Here is a 23,946-nt window from a genome sequence, read left to right on the forward strand (position 1 = left end):
AATGAGTTAATATACAGACAGTAATTCACTTTAGTAGGATTTAATTAGTGACTGAATTAAGAAAAATATTTAGATTTATAAAAGACTGAAATCAATATTTTACATGTTGTAGTGATGAAATATTCTGTTATAGTTCTTCAGGAAAATTGCAAACAAACTTTAAATAAATGTTAGATTTCTTTTTGTTAAATGTTATCAAAATCACAACTATCTGAAAATAAAACATGTATTAAACAATGCTAGTTTTAGTCTTTTTTCAATTTCGTTGGGATAGCGTTGGCATCTGATGGAGGGCCAACGATGAGTGTAGGATATCAGTTGTTGGTCCAATGGAGGGCCAAAGATGAGTGTAGGATACCAGTCGTTGGGCCAAAGGTGTACCAACCGTTGGGCCAACGTTGCGCCAATTAGCAAAATGGCGTTGGGCCAACGTTGGACCAACCATGATAGACGAAAAAATGCTGTTGGCCCAATGGAGGGCCAACGATGAGTGTAGGATATCAGTTGTTGGCCCAATGGAGGGCCAACGATGAGTGTAGGATACCAGTCGTTGGGCCAACGGTGTACCAACCGTTGGGCCAACGTTGCGCCAATTAGCAAAATGGCGTTGGGCCAACGTCAGAAATCTTCGTTGGGCCAACGAAGAGTCTGCCGTTGGCCCAACGTTGGGCCAACGCATGTCTGCTATCTGGGTAAAAACCAAAGATGCGTATAAAGACTTTTATAAGGACAAAGATTTTTTTGATAATAGTGATTACCATAACAACTCAAAATTTTATTTTGATAATAATAAAAAAGTAATTGGAAAATTTAAAGATGAAGCTGCCGGTGTAGTAATTGTTGAATTTGTCGGATTAAGAAGTAAAATGTATTCATATTTATTAGAAAACGAAGTTAATGTTAAAAAATGTAAAGGAATTAAAAAACTTGTTGTTAAGAAAACAATAGTTCATAAAAATTATAAAGATACTTTGTTTAATTCAACCCAAAGTAATCACACCTTTAAAGTTATTCGTTCTAATAAACACAATCTTTCCAGTTATGTTATAAATAAAACATCTTTATCATGTTATGATGATAAAAGATATATTCTTGATAATGGTATTGATACATTAGCTTATTCTTAAATTAATTAAAGTTTTTATTAAAGTTTTTATTAAAGTTTTTATTAAATTATAGAACCATAAATTGTTAACTGAATATTTTTAACGTTTAAAGAATTAATAGAAATAACATCATTTACTTTAAATTTATTAGCATAATTAATAGAAATAGATTCATTTTTCCTATTATTTTTTACATCGTAACTTTGAAGAATTACATTTTCTTTATTTTTTAATTGTAATTTAGCTTCTCCTTTATCTAATTTAATTGCATCAACAAGAATAATTAAGATGCAATTAAAATTAATTGCCACAATATTACCACCCTGAACCAAACCAGGACTAGCATTTACAGTTTGCCATTGAAATAATCCACCATCGGTATCTTGGGTATAACTTGTTAAAAACAATGGAGGTTTTCTTATTAATTGCCTTTCTATTTGTTTTTCTATTTTATTTACTTTTTCATTTATATTATTGAATATTCCCATTATATTAATTATTCCAGTTAAATTTCAGTTAAATAAATGTCCTTTTTTATTAAAATAATTTATAATAGTTTGTTCATTTACTCTTTGATTATGAATTTTTAGTGTTTTATACAATAAATCATACAACGGTACTTTATCTTGTAACATTTTAATGAAAAATAAACAATAATATCCACAAAGCATACTTGTTTTGTCTTGATATTGAACATTGTTGTATTTTACATTTGGTATATACTTAATTACTTCTTTTGGTGGAGGAAGTCCAAATGGGTCGAAATACATGTTATTTACATAACAAACCCAATGTGTTCCAGGACCAACAGAGTCGTCCAAATTTATAATTCCACATTCAACCTTTTCTTTTAATTTTGGTAAATTATTTCTACTAAATACACCCCTAAAGTTTTTAATTTTTAATTGGTTTACCCATTGTTCAATTTCAAAGTTAAATTGGTTTGTTTATAAATTTTATTTTTTTTTACTAAGGAATTCGTCTGTAAGGTCTCCGTTTGAATCAATCTGTAATCCTTTTCCACTCAACAAAGAGTAATCAAAGGTATCCCTAGACTAGCAGCCAACATACTAAAAACCCACCGTCTTGTTTTTGTTTTTGTGTAATTTAAAATCACTCCAGATCCTACTAGTTGCTTTCTTTGATTATGTGTAAGATACGGTGATATCATATTTCTCTTATCATTAGCTACTGAAATCATACATTTCCAAGTATTTTACTAACACCAGTACTGGCTAGCCCGACAAAGCACCAATGCCTAAAGGGGCTAATATTTTTGGAGCAAATTTTTGCTGCCATTGGAAAATTGTTTTTCCTAAAAAACCAGCCAAAGCTCCTAAAAATCCACCATTTTGACCTGACTGGACATTTGTTTTTTTTCGAAATGTAATTTCTAAATCCCATTTTATTTGCAACAGCTTTTTTAATTTGATTAATTTGTGTTTTTGTTAAAAGTAAAGGGAAATTTCCATGTAATTGTTCATGTTTTTAATCTAAAAGTATGTGGAATTTTGTTGTTGTAGTGCTCGGGCTAAATTTTTCTTTGTCCATCTGTAAGGTTAATTTTATATTCAATATTAATTTGATGACATTATATACTTTATATTTATTTTAATTTATATTTATTTTATTTAAACAATAACAAGTTCAATTTAAACAATAACAAGTTCATTTCCAATAGTATTTATTTCAACTGTTTCCTCATATAATACAATTGCGTAAATACGATATTTTGCAGCGGGAAGTGCAGTTAACTTAATTGTTAATGTAATCTGCTTAGGGTCATCTGTAATTACTTCCTTTTTATATTCCAAGTTAAAATGAATAAATCCAAACAAACTTTGAAAATTTGATCTATTTAAGAGACTTCCAGTAGTTTTGTTATTTTGTTTATAATAATAATTAATTACATCATCATATATTCTTGATATACTTGTGTATTCTGTTTCTGGATAAAAAACACCATTACCAACTTCAAGACGACAGGAGCTCAAAACAGAATTATAATCATCATCTGCTGCATTAAGTTTAAATGTATCTAATAAATGTGGATTATGTTCTTGATTATTACTTTTGTCAGGTCGTTGTAAATAAACAAATACATGTTGTGGTTTTGTTACACCAGCCGTTATTCTAAAAGTTGTATTAGTTTGTTGTGTATCAGTTGATTGCGTCATCATTTCCCGAAGGTATGACCATCTTGCTTTGTAAATCTTTCAGTAGCAATTAGATCAACCCAAATTCATTAAAAATTAAACCGTGGAACCCTAGAATTAATTTTGTTACAATTACTCTACCTGGATCAGCAGCATTAGCTCTAAAAATTATATTCATCATCATCTGTCAGCTGCAGGTGTATTTGAATTTGACTTGGAGGTAAAATATTAGTTTCTAAACCCTGAAAAAATGAATAATTATTTAATGGAATTTTAGCATTTACCTCATTATTTTTCTTGATTAAATCCTTTCTAATAGCAAAACCCGAATTATTATCAGCAGCAGCAGTATCAGTAGTATCTAAATAGATAAATTCATTTGTTCCAGTTGATTTTACATAATCTTCAGATAGTTCAACTAAACTCTATACATTTATTACATTGTATAATTATTACAATCATAAAAAATTTTTCCATTTGTTTAACCACTAACTGATCAATTAATGAAGCTGCATTATTAATTAGAGCAATTTGAGCTCCATCATAATCAGCACCATAGCAAGCTTATTTACTTTAAACTTACTTCAAAATAACCATTAAACCAATCAAAATATGAATTCTCATTAATTGTAAAGTGATATCCGTTTTTTTGTTGTTTAACATTATTCCCAGGACAGATATAAAGCTGTATCTAATTGAATAGGTGTAATTCATATCTTTCACAATATTCTTTTGTTCTAAACATGTATATATTATATATTATTTTATTTTTTTTTATTTCTAGTTTTTATTTTAGTTTTTATTTTATTTTTTATTAAAGTTAAAACTTTAGTTTTTATTTTATTTTTTATAAATTAATCTGTTAATACGTTTTTGTTGAGCTGAAGTTCCAGCACGAGCTATAGCTCCAGATCCTGACAATATTCTATTTATTCTCCATATGAATATCCCCTCATTATTATTTTATTAAGTTTATTATTATTTTTACTGTTATTCTTTTCTTGTAATTCCTTGGCAATAAATTACCAACTGCCGGAGCGGGTTTCTTCTTAAGTTTTTCAATAATTTTATTAGCAGTAAATTTCCAACTTCGGTTCCAACTTTTGTTCACTTTCAAGTGTGCTTTTCCTGCGTTTCCAGAGCTTTTTTTCCAGCTGTGCTAATTGAGGATTGAATTAATTTCGTTAAAGTGTCAAAGATCCTGTCCGTGTATGATTCTTCTCCTGTGTGAGCATCAACATAAATAAAATATTCTTATATTTTGTCATAAACTTTTTTGTAATTATAAAAACTAAATTTATAATTTCAATTTCTTTTAAAATTAGTGTAAAACTTGTTTCAACCCTCATTAAAATTTAAATTTTATTCTACCAAATAATCTGTAATATATATTCTAATTGAATTTATAATATTTTTTATTAATTTCAGAATATCCAACTCTTTGTGGTTCTTTTGTAAATGGATAAGCTCTTGTTAAATCTGGCAGTACTTAAAGCATAAATAATATCACTGAAATTACCATCAACAAGTGAATTATCAATAAGATCACAATGAATGTAAATTGTATCCACAGAGTTAGTTAATTTGGTGTTTTAGTTCCCCATTCATTTTTGTCTAATTTTTTTTTCTCAAATCCAAGCAATGTATGAAAATTTGATATTTCCAAATCCAACTTAAAATTATCTGTAATTGAAATCAAAATCTTAAAACTACTTAAATCAATTTCCAAACTTATTGGAGCAATTTCTGGTTTATCAGATTCATAATCACCATTACTTATAATGTTTCCCTAATATAATTATTAATATCTGTGTAACTGTAAGAACCATTGTAAATAAAAATATCTTTCCATCCTTACCATTATAAATAACGAATTTTTTATTGTCATATTCATCACTATATTATGCCAAGAGTAGGTCATAGTGTTAATACTATCCAAACCACAACATAAGTTTTATTTTATCAAAAATTAAAGAACGACTAAATCTGATTTGCAAAATCACTCGGAGTATTTTTATTATCTTTAACTGTTCAGAACTTAATACTATTTTTTGTTCCATTTATATATAATTAAAACTTAATTAAAGTTTAAAATTCAAGAAAAATAATTTTTATATAACATTTCATGATTTTCTGGTAAGAGAATTCATTTTAAATAGTTCATCAATTATTCTAATACCTTCATTTTTAGTTCTTCATTATTATTTCCAGCATTAATTGAACCACAAATTAACTCTAAGTCATTAACCAATTCTTTTGGATTACATGGACAAACGTCATAACCTTGTCCCCTAATTACTTTTTTAAATTTCATAGATCTTTTATTGATAGGCAATCCTGACTTTTCTGTTAATTCTTTAAATATTTTTATTGAATGATTTGAATGCTTTTTCTTATTGTTATATCTTTTATTAATTAAATCAATTAAATCATCATCTACTTTAGTGTTAATTACTTCTTTTCCAGTTATTCTATCCTTAGCAATTAATTTATTTTGACCATAAAGTTTATTTAAGTTAATAATTAAATTACCGTATTGTCCATTTGGTAAAACTTTATATGGGTTATGATGTTTTATTCCTTTTCCTGTATATTTTTTTGTTCCTAGAATATAGTTGATTGCGTCTCTATAATTGTTATAATTTTTCGACTTAGCTATAATTGCTTTCTGTTGCTTTAAATCAAGATCTGTGGGATTTTTCATTCTAGATATTGCACCAGATTTATTACCCAATTTTTTTATTTCATCCGATACACGTTCTATAATATCCTCTACTTCTTTCCTAGTCATTTTTTCATCAGGATTTTCAGATTCAGTGTGAAAAAAATCAAACACTTCTTGCGGTGTGTTATATTTTTTTTTATCTAAAAGATCTAAATCAATATCTTTATTAAAATTAACTGTAAATTCTTTTGGTCTTGCTCCCAATTCTTCTGATTCTTCAAACACATCATCTTCATCATCCAAACCCATATGTGTAATGAGATCATGTTTCATGAACTCTCAAAGAACCCAGTAAAATTCCATTACATGTGCATGCCTACAAGATCTTGACCATTTCCCGCCAGCATCAGTCTTCTGAATAAATGTTGAACAGTACACTTGTATTTGTTTCTTTCAACCACATCTGTGGATCAGGGACTCACACATACTATTCCATATGAATATAAAATGATAGAACCCTAAAAGAGAACATTACATGGTATCAGAAGTGTTTTATTGGATTATTGTGACAGTATGGAATATTAATAAAAAATTGGATTACATAGTTTATAAACAATGGAAGGAATACCAACGCCAACTATTGACTGGAACTCATCTAATCTTGTTAATGAATGGGAAAAATTTGAAGAGCATGTGAAGCTAATTTTTCAAGGACCCCTGAGTGAAAAAACTGAAGAACAAAAGGTAAATTATCTGCTTCTATGGGTCGGTGCACGCGGAAGAGAAATCAAACAGACATGGGTTATCAGCAACGCTGAAGCCAAAAAACTGAACACGTTTTACAAAAGGTTCAAAAGTTACGTGCAACCGAAGCTGAACCCGATTTTTGCCAGGTATAAAATTTTTCAATGAAGTCCAGGGATCGGACTCATTCGACGCATTTCTAACCCGTCTACGAATAAGTGCAAGAGAGTGCCAATTCCCACAACAACGATGAATGATTCGGGACAGAATCGTTTTGGCACGAACAGCGCCAAAGCAAGAGAGAAATTGATAAACGAAGGAGAGAGATTAACATTAGACAAAACTATTTCAATTATGCAAAACCTTGAATATTGCCAGGAACAACTGAAGGCAATTAACGCAAACAACATCGACGCAGTGAAGAAAAGACCCTCAAAACCAGACACACACCGTCACAACGCAGACGACAACAACAACCAAGGCGAAAACCACCGACGACGGCGAACTCCAAGTGTAGCTACTGCGGATACAATAAACACCAAAGACATGAAACAATGTCCAGCTCGAAACGCTACTGTAATAAATGTGGATTTAAAGATCATTTCGCACGCGTATGTAGAAACAAGTCAGTGCATGAATTGGATTTAAACGGATTAAAATATGAGTGATAATAGTATCAGGATACCTTCTTTGTTGACATGGTAAATACTTGTACATCTTCGAAAATTTGTCTCCTCCAAGCAAGCCTTTATAGTTTTGTCCGTATGGCCCTCCCAGACCCCACTGAAATTTAAAATAGACACAGGTAGCTCAGCTGATTAATCCCAGTCAGCCATTTTGAAAAACTTAAAATCAGTTACCCCTTAGAACCCCCTGATAATGGTTTAACCTCGTATACAGGTAACTCATTGCCAATTCGTGGCATGATTAGGTTAAATCTAGGTCACAACGGAGTCAGCTGTTTATCAGCTGTTTACATTGTAGAGAGCAACTCTGTTCCCCTGCTGAGTTTAAACACATGTCTTACACTAGGTCTGGTCAAGTTAACGTACTCTATCGATACTTGTGAACCCTTAGACAAGAGCAAAATGATGACTCTATATGGCGACCTATTTAAAGGGTGGGGACCATGCCCGGGAAGCTAGTTTGCATATTAGACCGGACGCCACACCGGTTATCAACCCCCCTAGAAGATTCCTGAAGCCCTGAGAGAGAAATTAAAGCAAGAGCTAAATCGCATGGAAAAAGAGGGAATCGTAGAAAAGGTCACTGTCCCAACAGATTTTTTGTGAACTCCCTGGTAATAGTTGAGAAAAAATCAGGACAGTTTGAGGGTATGTATTGACAGTAAGAATCTTAATGACGCAAAAACGTCCACATTACCCCTGAGAACGATTGACGATGTGACGTCACGACTTACCGGCCAAAGTATTTCAGTATACTTGATGTTACACATGCCTACTGGCCCGTAAAGCTCGACGAGAAAATCGTCTTTTCTCACGACATTTAGTACAGTGTTCGGGCGATACCGATGGCTGAGACTGCCCTACGGTATATCTGCATCAAGTGACATATTCATGCAGAAAATCGACGAAGTATTTGAAGGACTTGACGGACTGACGGCAATGTAGATGACATACTTGTGTATGGTAGATCAAGAGAGGAACATGACTTGAACTTAAAGAACGCTCTTGAGAGAGCAAGGTCAAAAGGTGTCAAGTTCAATCCTGACAAGTGCGTGATAGGGGTTACAGAAGTACCGTTCTTTGGTCACTTGATCACGTCAACCGGATTAAAGCCTGACCCCTCAAAAACGAGGCTATTGCAAACCTCGAAGTCCCCGAGACACGACGAGAATTAGAAAATATTCTTGGTATGGCAAATTACATGCAGAAATTTGCACCAAACTTGGCAGAGGTAACTAGCCCAATGAGAGCATTGTTAAAAAAAGATGTGAGTTTTTATGGGACGTACCACAGACTCAGTCATTTTGACAAAATGAAAGACATCATTACGCACAGTCCTGTTCTGGCGTATTTTGACCCTAAACAGCCGGTGATACTCGAATGTGACAGTTCCTTATATGGGTGTGGCGCCGCCCTCTTCCAAAATGGCCGCCCTGTAGCATTTGCAAGTAAAAACCTGACGGAAACCGAGTCCGATACGCCAATATCGAAAGAGAGATGAACGCGATTGTATTTTCATGCTCTCGATTTCACCAGTATATTTATGGTAGAAAGGTCACCGTTCATAGCGACACAAACCTCTATGTGCGATAATGCAAAAACATCTATGTGCATGTCCGCCAAGACTACAAAGAATGAGACTGGCACTAAGCAAATACGACTTAGACGTGCATTTGTACCGGGTAAAAGAAATTCCACTAGCGACCTTCTGTCTAGACAGCCTCTGAAGCTGACATTTGAAAACAATGACCTTGACATTCATGTTCACTACAGTTCTTAAGGTCTGCACATCTCTGACCGCCGTCTAGAGTCGTTAAGGCTCGACACAAAAAACGATGTTAAACATGCAGCTCCTAAAACAAACAATAATTGACGGTTGGCCAATTTCCCGCGCAGACTGTAAAGCTGAAATAGTGGAATTTTTTAATCACAGGGACGAACTTTCCGTTGCAGACGACCTAATATTCAGAGGTCAGACATAGTTATTCCGCCACTGCTAGGAAACATCTGATAGAGGCAGTTCACCAAGGTCACTTTGGGGTGGAAAAAACCACTCTAAGAGCAAGAGAACTCATGTTCTGGCCAGGCATGGCCAAACAAATTTCTGACTATGTTTCTCGTGTTCTGTGTGTCAGAAACACAGATACTCAAATGCGAAAGAACCCCTTGAACAACATGAAATTCCAGACAGACCATGGCAAAACATTGCCGCTGACTTTGTTCACTCTTGATGACAAAGACTATTTAATAACGACGGATTATTACTCCCGCTTTTTTGAAATAGATCTTTTAACCAATAAGCAAAGTTTGACGGTCATCAGAAAACTCAAAGTACATATGGCTAGATACGGGATTTGCCAGAAATTGGTTACAGACAATGGTCCGAATGGTCATCAAAATTATTTGCAGATTTGCAAATGATTTGGGGTTTCGCATGTCACATCCGCCCCTCCATCCGATCTCAAACGGCTTAATTGAGAAAACCGTCTCAATTGCGAAGCGCTTACTTCGTAAGGCTAAAGAAAGCAACAGAGATCCATATTTAGCTATTCTCGAATACAGGAATACACCCCTTGAATGTGGTTTCTCCCCAAATCAGCTCCTAATGGGTAGAAGAACAAAATCTATTCTACCCATAACCAACGCACAGCTCCAGCCTAGAACCATCGAACCAAAACGATCAAAACAAAAATGCAGAAAATCAAAGAAAAGCAAAAGTCAAATTATGACAAGACAGCTAGAAAGCTGCCTCCCCTACGGTTAAATGAATACTCAGAATTCAGATAAACAAAATGTGGGAACCAGCCAAGGTCATAGAGACACACAATGATAGGTCGTACACAGTCCAGACCGAATCAGGTGGTATTTACCGCCGAAACAGAGTTATGATAAACAAAACCAAGGAAATATTTCCAGAATACGGGATACCACGCCTAAACTTTTAGCGGAATATTCCCAGAATTCTCCCGTTTCGCGCCCCAATGCCAGGAATGACCCACACATTGACCCCGCATTTACCTGATATGCCCTGCTCTAACCCTCCTTGTCCTAAAACACGCTCTGGTTATGGTAGAAAGTGATTAAGAACAGACGTTATTACACGAGAACTTTACAAACAATTAAATGTTAGCATTCTATCAATGAAACACATCGTGGGAAAGATGTCTAGACATGTTATAAATAAAATCTGATCAAAACGGACACTGGAGAACATTGATTTAGATGGTTAAACATGATAATAATAGAAGCTGATTAACTGACACCGGAGAACATTTGATTAATTTATAAATGAGCAACACTTCCGAAATAATAAATGCATAGAGAGAACATTTGAATTAGCCATGAGCAACAGTTTTCAATAATAAACGCATTTATATATATTAATCTTTATTTCTGTAACATGTTTATGTTAATAATATTGTTATCTTAATTAATGAATATTACTTGATTTAGAAATTAAGATTCTAAATATCTCTAAGAGAGGGAAATGTAATGAGATCATGTTTCATGAACTCTCAAAGAACCCAGTAAAATTCCATTACATGTGCATGCCTACAAGATCTTGACCATTTCCCGCCAGCATCAGTCTTCTGAATAAATGTTGAACAGTACACTTGTATTTGTTTCTTTCAACCACATCTGTGGATCAGGGACTCACACATACTATTCCATATGAATATAAAATGATAGAACCCTAAAAGAGAACATTACAATATGATCTTCAGGAATTTTTTCTTCTCTGTTATAATAATCTTCCAGTATTTTATCAACCTTTTTTTCGTCTAGTTTTTGTGGTAATAGTGGTAATAATGGTTGTTGTAGTTCCGGAGGTGGTGGTTCTTCCATTATCCCTGTCAATTTTTGTTGTTGTTCTACTTCTTGTATTTTATCAACAAAACTTTTTGGAAGTAACGCTAATTGCTCCTTAATTCCAGGTAATGCTTTTAACTGACTTGATAATTGTTCTTTTTGACTTTCTATTTTTTCAGTAATTGGTTTATAAATTTCAGTATACATATCCCGATTTGTAGCTTTTCTTATTTTTTCTCTCATTATTTCTTCTCTAAGATCTCTCATCTTTTGCCCGACTAATTTTTTTCTTATTCTTATTTCATTAAGTTTTGATTGCATTTATATAATAATATAAGATAATGTAAATTAATGTAAAATAATGTAAAATAATGTAAGATAATGTAAGATAATGTAAAATAATGTAATATTATATAAATGGAAATTCCAAATTATGATACAAAAAATGATAAATCCAATAACTTTAAACAATTTAAGCAATATCCCTTTATGCCAGATTCATGTTTTAGAATGTTAATATGTGGATCTTCTGGATCTGGAAAAACAAATACATTAATGCATATACTTCGAAAACCTCTTATATATTATGATAAATTATACTTGTATGCTAAAAACCTAGAACAATCTAAATATCAAGATTTAATTAACAACTTAAATGAAATTGCAAAAAAAATTAAAGTAGATCCAAATGAAATACTTGAATATTCAGCTGATCCCGACCAAATTGAACCTTGTGAGAATCTTGAATCAGAAAAACAAAAAGTAGTAATATTTGATGATTTTGTATGTAAAGATAAAAAAGTTCAAAATGAAATAACAAAATACTTTATTCAAGGACGTCACAAAAACTGTTGTGTTATTTATTTAAGTCAGTCTTACTATAAAACACCAAAAGATATCCGTATTAACTGTTCACATTATATTTTGTTTGAAAGTCCAGGTAAAATGGAAAATAATAGGATTTGTGATGAACAAAATATAGATCGTGATACTTTTGCTAATGCAACAAATCAAAAACATGATTTCTTATATATTGACAAACCAAGGAAGTTTTTTAAAAAAAACTTTACTGGTAATATATAATAATTATATAATGGGAGTTTTTAATGATGTAAAACAAATAAGTGAACCTGACAGTATAAGTAAAGTTAAATTTGATATTGATTTAAGTGATTATGCTACTAAAAAACAATTCAAAAAGCTTAAAAAGGAAACGGAATCGTATCTTCACAGAAATAAGGAACTTGATAACACAATGAACAGAGCATTAGATATGGGAGGTAATGAAATAATCAACCTAGGAAATCCAGATAAACCCAACGATGCAGTTTCAAGACGATTTATGTTTAAAAAAGTTCAAAGTGTAATAGATGACTATAATCTTGAAGATATCAAATCTATATAAAACAAACACTAGAAGTAGAAGTAAAGAATATTGAAGAATCAACAAAAGATTTTAAAAAAGATTCATTATTAATTAATCAATTACAAGGTAAAAATTGAAGAAGAATGAAAGCTATGGTTGATTCTATTAAAGAACTTGAAGAGAAATCTGATTTGACAGATGACAACATAAAAGAAGTATTTCGAGTTAATTTAAACATTTTATTCACCCAAATTCAAGAATTAAAAGATAGTATGATTAAACATGAAGAACTAAAAGACAAGATTATTGAAGCTGAGAAAAAGTTACAAAATATGTATCAGTTAGAAATCAGAACAGAAATAAATAAACTAAATACTGAAATGACAAAAGGGAATCAAGATTTACTCGATACATTTTCAAATAAATTTGCAGAATATAAATCTGAACTGGAAAAGGCAGCTTCACAAAGAGGTGATGATCATGATACAGCATTAGATAACCTTAAAAAAAGAAATTAATTCTAAAATAGATGACTTTAAAAAACAAATTCGAAATTGGATTAGTATTGTTGACAACCGTCACAATTTAAAATATGCAGAATTAAGTAATATTACAAAAAAATTACAAGAAGATATTAATGAATTTAATGATCAAATTAAAAAAATAACAAATGATTTGGACTCTGTAGTTGAAATATCAGCTAAACAAGAAGAAGCAATTAGAGTAATTAATGATAAAATTAATGATAAAATTAAAAAAATAATAAATGATTTGGACTCTGTAGTTTAAAATATCAGATAAACAAGGAGAATCAATCACTGCTAATACCCAAGTAATACTGCTAATACTAAAGCAATAACGCTAATGTCGAAGAAATTACCACTAATACCCAAGAAATTACAAAAGTAAAAAATGTTTTCTTAAAAGAAGAAACACAATTAGCTAGAACAAAAGGCGTTGTTGACAATTTATCTGCTTCTGAAGTTGCTACAACAAAACGAGTTGATGATTTAGCTGAAATAATTCTTAAACTTAAAAAGAAAGACAGGAAAATAGAAAAAAGGGTAGAGGAAGTGAGACATGAAGCGTTTCTCTTTGAATACTATTATAATCATACTTTTGATTACATACAAATGAAAAAGTATTTCGACCGTCGTGGTGCCTGGATACATTAAACATATAAAAATATGGCCGATCTGAACTATTTAAATATATTTGAAATAAGACCTGGAATTATCTTAGATTATAAAGATTTTATAAGCATAAACCAAGAATATAAAATAGATGTACTAGATATGCTTTTGAGTGGTGTGTTTATAGTCAAAAAAAACGGAACTTATATAATAGATATTAAAATTTTATTAAAGGGTGCAAGCTCCCCGGGTGAACCGTATAAACCGACTAAAAGCCCAATATCACATTTTATATTTAGGTGGCGAAATAATAGGCCTCAGGATGATGTTTTACTGTTTGGTATATTTGATAATGTAAATATAACAGCTGAGGCAGCTGAGGACTTTGATACTGATAAGTTAATATCTATGTATAAGAAAAAAATTAAAATTTATCTAAAACAAGGAACAATGTTTGATATTCACCCGTATGACGATTCTGCATTTACAGAATTAACATTTATGCTTTTGATGGGCAGTTACATCAAATTCTACATATCAGACGAACCTGTATCCTATGATAGAAACAGCCTTTTGGATTAAGGTTTAATTACTATGTGTACCTAATAATATACTTACTAATTGAAAATAAGATCAAATATGTTGTATAAACAACTCCTGATATATGTTTATCTTAAAAGGAATGCAATAAATCGTCTGTTTAACTTATAATATTGATTGTAACACACCGTATGTCACCAAATTACAAAGCTATAATCTTACGTTTAATGGTTTTAAAAATTTTTATGAATTACAGCGTAATTCTCAATTAACTGTTTCAACAAAAACTGACACATATGTCGTCTGCGAAACGTTCTATACTAAGGTCATTAAGTGCAGACGGATTACAGCGTAATTCTCAATAAACTGTTTCAACAAAAACTATTTATCAACACCGGTGTCATTTTCAAGTTTATCAATATCAACAACTTTAAACAAATATTGGTTTAATGCACCGGTGCCGCTTTATTGATTATTGCAAATAACAGCTGATAAAAGGAATGCGACAATAAATCGTCTGTTTAACTGCGGTATAATAGTTACATGTAGTATATAAATAAGAAATTCGGAAGTAATATTACAGGAGGTACATTTTATAGTTAATTATTTTTAATATTTTTAGATTTTGTTCTCATTTTTGTTAATTGGTAAGGTTTTGTCAAGTTAAAGCAACCTGAAAACCTGTTTTTTTCTTATTTTTTAAATTGTCCGGCATTGGTCAGTCTGGACCGAGGGTCAAAAGGTCAGGGGGGTCAGATTGAGCTCGCACAAACAATTACTATACTACTTACAGCACAACCTCAATGTATATTAAGATCATTTTGACAGGTTATCTAGTTAGTGGCCAGACTACAGCACAACCTCAGTGTATATTAAGATCATTTTGACAGGTTATCTAGTTAGTGGCCAGACTACAGCACAACCTCAGTGTATATTAAGATCAGCATGACAGATTATCTAGTTAGTGGCCAGACTGCAGCACAACCTCAGTGTATATTAAGATCAGCATGACATCTTATCTAGTTAGTGGCCAGACTGCAGCACAACCTCAATGTATATAAAGATCATTTTGACAGGTTATCTATTTAGTGGCCAGACTGCAGCACAACCTCAGTGTATATTAAGATCATTTTGACAGGTTATCTAGTTAGTGGCCAGATTGCAGCACAACCTCAGTGTATATTAAGATCAGTATGAGAGATTATCTAGTTAGTGGCCAGACTGCAGCACAACCTCAGTGTATATTAAGATCAGCATGACAGATTATCTAGTTAGTGGCCAGACTGCAGCACAACCTCAGTGTATATTAAGATCAGCATGACAGATTATCTAGTTAGTGGCCAGACTGCAGCACAACCTCAGTGTATATAAAGATCAGCATGACAGATTATCTAGTTAATGGCCAGACTACAGCACAACCTCAGTGAATATTAAGATCAGCATGACAGATTATCTAGTTAGTGGCCAGACTACAGCACAAACTCAGTGTATATTAAGATCAGTACGACAGATTATCTTGTTAGTGGCCAGACTACAGCACAACCTCAGTGTATATTAGGATCAGATCAGTATGACAGATTATCTGGTTACTGGCCAGACTACAGCACAACCTCAGTATATATTGAGATCAGTATGACAGATTATCTAGTTAGTAGCCAGACTACAGCACAACCTCAGTGTATATTAAGATCAGTATGACAGATTATATCAAGATCAGTATGACAGATTATCTAGTTAGTGGCCAGACTAGAGCACAACCTCAATGTGTATGAAGATCAGTATGACAGATTATCTAGTTAGTGGCCAGACTACAGCACAACCTCAATGTATATTAAGATCAGTATGACAGATTATTTAGTTAGTGGCCAGACTACAGCACAACCCCAGTGATTTTAAAGATCAGTATGCCCGATTATTAGTTAGGGGGGAGATACGCCAAACTCAGTGTTATATAAGATCAGTTATGACAGATATCTTGTTAGTGGCCAGACTACAGCACAACCTCAGTGTATATTGGATCAGATCAGTATGGACAGATTATTTTGTTAGGGGCCCAGACTGCAGCACAACCTCGGGTGTATATTAAGATCAGTATGACGATTATCTAGTAAGTGGCCAGATTACAGCACAACCTCGGTGCATATTAAGATCAGTATGACTGATTATCTAATTAGTGGCCAGACTACAGCACAACCTCGGTGTATATTAAGATCAGTATGACAGATTATCTAGTTAGTGGCCAGACTACAGCACAACCTCAGTGTATATTAAGATCATTTTGAAGGTTATCTAGTTAGTGGCCAGATACGAAAACCCCTCAGTGTTATTTAAGATCTTTGACAGGTTATTAGTTAGGGGCCCAGACGCAGCCAACCTCAGTGTTATTAAGATCATTTTGAAGTTTATTAGTTAGTGGCCAGACTGCAGCACAACCTCAGTGTATATTAAGATCAGCACGCAGCTTATCTAGTTAGTGGCCAGACTGCAGCAAAACCCTCAGTGTTATATTAAGATCAGTAGGGAATCTTATCTAGTTAGTGACCAGACTGCAGCACAACCTCAGTGTATATTTAGTCATTTTGACTGGTTATCTAGTTAGTGGCCAGACTGCAGACACCTCAGTGTTTTATTAAGATCTTTTTGACAGTTATCTAGTTAGTGGCCAGACTGCAGCACAACCTCAGTGTATTTAAGATCAGCATGACAGATTATCTAGTTGTGGCCAGCCCTGCAGCAAAACCTCAGTGTTTAAAGATCAGCATGACAGTTTATTTGTTAGTGGCCAGACTACAGCACAACTCAGTGTTATTAAGATCACCATGACAGATTATCTAGTTATGGCCAGATACAGCACAAACCCCAGTGTATTAAGTCAGTATGACAGATTATCTTGTGTTGCAGACTACAGCACAACCTCGTGTATTTAGGATCAAATCAGTATGACAAAATTATTAGTTAGTGGCCAGACAAACGACAACCTCAGTGTATATTAAGATCAGTATGACAGATTATCTAGTTAGTGGCCAGACTACAGCAAAACCCTCAGTGTATATTAAGATCAGTATGACAGATTATCTTGTTAGTGCCAGACTACAGCAAAACCCTCAGTGTATTTTAGGATCAGATCAGTATCACAGATTATCTAGTTAGGGGCCCAGACTACAGCGAAACCCTCAGTGTATATTAAGATCAGTATGACAGACTATCTAGTTAGTAGCCAGACTACAGCACAACCTCAGTGTATATTAAGATCAGTATGACAGATTATATCAAGATCAGTATGACAGATTATCTAGTTAGTGGCCAGACTACAGCACAACCTCAGTGTATATCAAGATCAGTATGACAGATTATCTACTTAGTGGCCAGACTACAGCACAACCTCAATGTATATTAAGATCAGCATGACAGATTATCTAGTTAGTGGCCAGACTACAGCACAACCTCAGTGTATATTAAGATCAGTATGACAGATCATTAGTTAGTGGCCAGACTACAGCACAACTCAGTGTATATAAAGTCTTTTTGAGATTATTTTAGTTAGTGGCCAGCGCAGCGATCCTCAGTGTATATTAAGATCAGTATGACAGATTATCTAGTTAGTGGCCAGACTGCAGCACAACCTCAGTGTATATTAAGATCATTTTGACAGATTACCTCAGTGTATATCAAGATCAGTATGACAGATTATCTAGTTAGTGGCCAGACTACAGCACAACCTCAGTGTATATCAAGATCAGTATGACAGATTATCTAGTTAGTGGCCAGACTACAGCACAACCTCAGTGTATATTAAGATCAGTATGACAGATTATCTAGCTAGTGGCCAGACTACAGCACAACCTCAATGTGTATTAAGATCAGCATGACAGATAATCTACCATGTTTTCCTGGCAATAGGGCGCGGCCTGTATGTTAAAAAAGTGAAGTTTTCAGGGGTGCAGCCTCAGTGTATATTAAGATCAGCACGACAGCTTATCTAGTTAGTGGCCAGACTGCAGCACAACCTCAGTGTATATTAAGATCAGTATGACATCTTATCTAGTTAGTGGCCAGACTGCAGCACAACCTCAATGTATATTAAGATCATTTTGACAGGTTATCTAGTTAGATGCGTCGAAGCAGCCTATACGTCATTTTATTTTTTCTAAATGGGCCTTCCATGCGGCCTATGCAACCGGTTTTAATTTTTCACTTGCATTTTGAAAGCCGATCGAATCAATCAAAATTTACAGAATGGACAATTTTGCCGAGAGGGCCTTTGAAAACAGCTCACGAAAACGTACATTCGGACTTCACAGTTCACTGCATTCGACGGATTAACAAGTGAGATTACCTGTAAATACAACAGATTTCAATGACTATTTATCGAGGGCAGTCTTTATACGATATTGTCATGTTCGCCGCATTGTAGTGTATAGGCCGCGGCCAATATCAATAGATATTACTACCATAATAAAGATCATTTACATCATTTTGGTTCATGTTTCATTACTACAAATCTAAAATAAATATATTATTATAGTATCCCATATTCTAATGAAAGTTTGTAAGAGCAGATCTTATCTCTATTCCAGACATAAAATACAGTTTCAACAGTTTAAGCACAATAGAAGCAATAGACTGGCTCCGGTCCCTATGTTTGTTCTTATTTACATATATCTGTTTTCTTCATTAAGAGCGAAGAAACTCCAGAAGGTTGTTTCTACACTGGCATTTTTATTGCCCCTGGCTCCAAACATAGGGACTGGTAAAAGTTGGCTACCAGTGTCTCACAAATCTGTGAGACAAATTCCCATTAATTTCTTTTAGTGACTATCTGCTGCTATTACTGTGATGTGTTACCTAAGGGTTCATCATTTCATGAGCCGCAGCTAATTTACCAATTTATGGCCTGCCATCAGCTTGTACTGGCTTTCAGACAATGGAATGTGCTTTTACATTTTTATAGAGGATTTGTTATTTATGATCAAGAATTAATCATTTTAAACTTCACCTTTAATGATGAAATGGATGAAGCTGTACTTAAAAGTTTTAAAATACAAACAAATAAGACCAAACCAAGAGCATGTTGTAAAAGAATATTTAAAGGAAATTATGTTTTATTCTGTTGACCAACATTATTATTGAGTCACCTATTGTACCTTAAGTGACGTCCCATAGCTTTGACATGGATTGTCCAAATTATGACCCCTTTCAGACTAATCCTGGTTAAAGTAAATTTTGCATGCAAGTTCCCATCTCTAAAAACGAATGCAAATACTGGATTGAAACTCTATAGATATTTTAACATTTTAAGATAGGGTATTATTCCTGCTTCTCTGTGATTCCAGCAGGTATGCAAATATTGATTCCATACCTCATGTTTTTATTTCGATGTATATAAGATATGAAACCAAAATTTATAGTCCTGTTTGGTGCCATATAACCTATACTGTGTTGGTGCACCGTAAAACCCAAATATAAAAAAATCCTACATCTGGGAATTCAATTTGAATAGTCGAGTATTGGCTGTCTTACGGATTGCTCTTGTTAACAATAACACTCTAAAACACACTGACCAAAAATATGAATAACAGTAATTTATAATTTAAACGCTTTATAATACACACAGTTCATCACTATGAATTCCAGCATCTGTCATGTTGTCATTGGAAATAAAATTGAAAATAATCTACTGACTTGGTGTCATCAAGGACTGGCCCTAGCTGAAGACATCTCACTGTCGACACAAACAGAATTCAAGGCGCTAAGTATTTTTAACATCACCAGCACCCTTCATTATTATTTTTTCTTTGTTTAATAACAAACAATTCATTGAAAATACAAACTTTTCTCCAGTGAAACAATATTAATATAGTACAACCTCTCCAGAGCAGCCCTCTCTTAAGCACAAGCCTTTCTATAACAACATCATCAAAACTTCCCTAAGCTGAAATATACAATCAAATTTACCTCCAGAACCACAACCTCTACATAACATTCATTTTGTATCCCAAGGGTTTGTTGCTCTACAGAGGTTGCAATGTACCAAAAGTTGCTTACTGTGTACCAGTACAAATCTGTTTTTATTGACCATGAACACAAGCGCTTTTCTTTTCTGTTTTCTTTCATTTCTCCACATAAAATGCATTTGAACTTTTTTGATTTTAAGGGTTAATTTTACCATAACAGTAAACACTTTCTGTAGTTTTAACATTTAATAAACCTAAATATTCATAAAAAAAGATCCTGAGTTTATGTACCTCCAAAGGGATTACCCTTTATAAAACTATTTCCTTTTACATTTACTAGTAAAATGTTGAATCATGAACTCTTCTAGAAAATATCAACATCTAATGTTTTCTCAAATGACCCCTATCAAATTGGTAAGGAGAACTTGTCATTACATTGGATAGTTAATTGCCTCACAATTGATAGGGTTCTCAGTAGTTCATAATTTACAGGGGCAATCTAGGGTTACATTGGCCAACTTTCACCAGGCTGTATGGTTCAGCCATCAGATAAAACTGTGCTATTTTAGAGGCTTAAAAGTTTCTTATAAAATGTTTCCAGAATCAATATAAACAAGAGCTGTCCGTAAGACAGCCAAGCTCGACTATTCGAAATATTGTCCCAGAAGCAGGAAAACATTACCCAAAAAGGTTAAAATATCAAAAGAGTTTAAGTTCAAAAGGGGGAATAATTTGACCAAAATGCATATCAGTTATGGGACTTGCTGCTTTTCAACTGTTTTATAACCCGAAGGCACATGTGAAGTTTCAATTCAATATCTGCATTAGTTTTGGAGAAGAAACTTGATGTAAAACTTTAAAACCCGAATTTTTTAAAGTCCAAAAGGGTCATAATTTGCCCAAAATACATGCCAGAGTTAGGGACTTGATCCGTGAGGTTGGTAATTGACTAGAAAAAGAAAAAATAAGTTTCAAATCTATATGCCTTTTAGTATTAGCTGTATGAACTTGCACGCAAAACTTTAACCAGAATTTGCTAAGTCTAAAAGGGGGCATAATTTGCTCAAAATACATGTCAGAGTTATGGGACTTGACACAGTGAGGTTGGTAATTGATCTAGAAAAAGAAAAAATAAGTTTCAAATCTATATGCCTTTTAGAAATAGCTGTATGTACTTGCACGCAAAACTTTAACCAGAAATTTTCAAGTCCAAAAGGGGGATAATTTGGCCAAATGAAGGTCAGAGTTATGGGACTTGCTGCTATCAACTAGTTTATAACCCGAAGACACATGTGAAGTTTCAAATCAATATCTGCATTAGTTTTGGAGATAGTAACTTGCATGTAAAACTTTAACCAAAATTTTCTAAGTCTAAAAGGGGGCATAATTTGCTCAAAATACATGTCAGAGTTATTGGTCTTGACCCAGTGAGGTTGGTAATTGATCTAGAAAAAGAAAAAATAAGTTTCAAATCTATATGCCTTTTAGAATAGCTGTATGTACTTGCACGCAAAAACTTTAACCAGAATTTTCTAAGTCCCAAAAGGGGCTTTAAATTTTGGGCCCAAAAAAAAAGTCAGAAATTATGGGACTTGCTGCTATCAACTAGTTTTATAACCCCAAGACACATGTGAAGTTTCAATCAATATCTGCATTAGATTTGGAGATAGTAAGTTGCATGTAAAACTTTAACCAAAATTTTCTAAGTCCAAAAGGGGGCATAATTTGCTCAAAATACATGTCAGAGTTATGGGACTTGACCCAGAGAGGTTGGTAATTGACCTAGAAAAAGAAAAAATAAGTTTCAAAGCTATATGCCTTTAATTGATGGCTGTATGTACTTGCATGCAAAAACTTTACCAAGGTGTGACGCCGACGCCGACGCCAACGCCAGGGTGAGTAGAATAGCTAGACTATTCTTCGAATAGTCGAGCTAAAAATAACCATGCAGCCAGGGAGCCAGGCTATAGAAGCAAGAATATAGTGCAAATCAAATGTATGCACTTTGTACCATAAGTGTAATATCTGATTTTGAGCTGTATCAGCTCACTCAGGCTAACAAGTGTCTATGATAATGATACCACCTACACACATATTGAAAGCTTGTTTGAAATAAGAATTTAGTATATGATCAGACAATGGCAAAATTATCACTCAGAGCATCTCTAAAATACAATAAAAAAATCTTGTACTTTATTGAACTTTGCCAAAGGCTAACATTCCAAAATTTCTTATGAAATTCAAACCTATACTTATCATTTATTTAATACCATATGATAAAACAAGAGCTGTCGGAGGACAGCAACGCTCGACTATTCAACAGCCTTGTCAACTGAATTAATACGAGTCGAAAAAGGGGCATAATTTTGTAAAAGTGGGAAAAAGGGTTATGGAACCTGCACAGGCTTTATCAGCTCATTTAAAATGAACAAGTGTGTGAAGTTCAATCCTTTCCCATTGGTGGATACTGAAATACCAGCTTAATACAAAAACTTAACCAAAAACTGCTAGGGCGAAAAAAAGGGGCACAATTTTGAAAAAATGCAAAGTAGAGTTATGGGACCTACACAGTGCATGTCAGATCATGACAGTGAACAAGTGTGTGAAGTTTCAATCCATTCCCATTAGTGGGTACTGAGCTAACATGCAAAAACCTTAACCAAGAATTCTAAGTCGAAAAAAAAAGGGCATAATTTGTAAAAACCAAATAGAGTTATGGAAAATGTGCAATGTATGTCAGTTTATCACAGTGAATAAGTGTGTGAAGTTTCAATCCATTCCACAAGTGGTTATGAGTACCCGCTTACATACCCAAAAACCCTTAACCAAGAATTTCTAAGTCGAAAAAGGGGCATTTAAATTTTGTGAAAAAGCAAAATAGTTATGGAACCTTTGCAAGTAGGTCAGTTTATCACAGTGATTAAGTGTGTGAAGTTTCAATCCATTCCCACAAGTGGTTACTGAGATATCAGCTTACATACAAAACCTTAACCAAATCGGGACGCCAACGCATGGGTGAGTCCAATAGCTCTACTATTCTTTGAATAGTTGAGCTAAAAAGAACCTGCACAGGCGTAGTTCCACCAAATTCTTCAACAACTAGACTGCTGATACCAGACAGGAATGGTTCCAGGCATGTCTTACTGTAATCACCTACAGTATTGAGAGCTGACTTGACTGCATCCACATCTCTTGTAAACGGAACCAGTTGTTCCCACAGGTAAGAGAACACAATCTGCATTGACATAAAAGATAAAAGGTAAGGATGGATTTCCCGGAAATAACATGTAAACACAACATTTAGAGGGCCCTGATTCGCTCACCTGACGTCTTACCCCAGATAACCTAGTACCTAATTTGGCTTAGATTTCATACAGACAAAAACTTTTTGACCATGTTTTATGTAAATCAAGTAGATCATTCACCTAGATTTTGATCTGACCTGGTGACATACTTATTGACTAGACATCAGGTGATCAATAACTGTCATGTGTAACTGATTATTAATCGATTATATAGGTCAGATTTTGATTCCGGGTATCCCACTTTTGAATCTGACCTTGTTTTAATAGACCTTTATCACGGACACGGACATGGAAATGTAAATGTAAACTTACTCCGTACAGCGGTCAAATTGGTGGGGTTTTCTCAAACATATTATTGGAATCATGGTAACTTATTGTACTTAGTGTATCGAGAATACGTATAATTATAATTACAGCACATGACTTTTTTTAAATTTTTGTAGAGGTAATTTTTTAAACTGTAAAGTTGCATGCTTTTACA

At 33.5% G+C, this 23,946-nt stretch overlaps 1 protein-coding gene across 6 annotated transcripts in view; it reads right to left on the reverse strand.

The window, feature by feature from the left end:
• LOC123566558 (integrator complex subunit 14-like) overlaps positions 1-23,946 on the reverse strand; it is a 191,237-nt gene that overhangs the window by 122,536 nt on the left and 44,755 nt on the right. For all 6 annotated transcript variants that reach the window (XM_045360780.2, XM_045360781.2, XM_045360782.2 and 3 more), the window contains one exon: positions 23,225-23,395. In XM_045360780.2, the coding sequence (XP_045216715.1) occupies positions 23,225-23,395 (171 nt within the window). The remainder of the gene's footprint in view (positions 1-23,224; positions 23,396-23,946) is intronic.

This window comes from Mercenaria mercenaria, chromosome 8, assembly GCF_021730395.1.
Source record: "Mercenaria mercenaria strain notata chromosome 8, MADL_Memer_1, whole genome shotgun sequence".
Taxonomy (NCBI): Eukaryota; Metazoa; Mollusca; class Bivalvia; order Venerida; family Veneridae; genus Mercenaria; species Mercenaria mercenaria.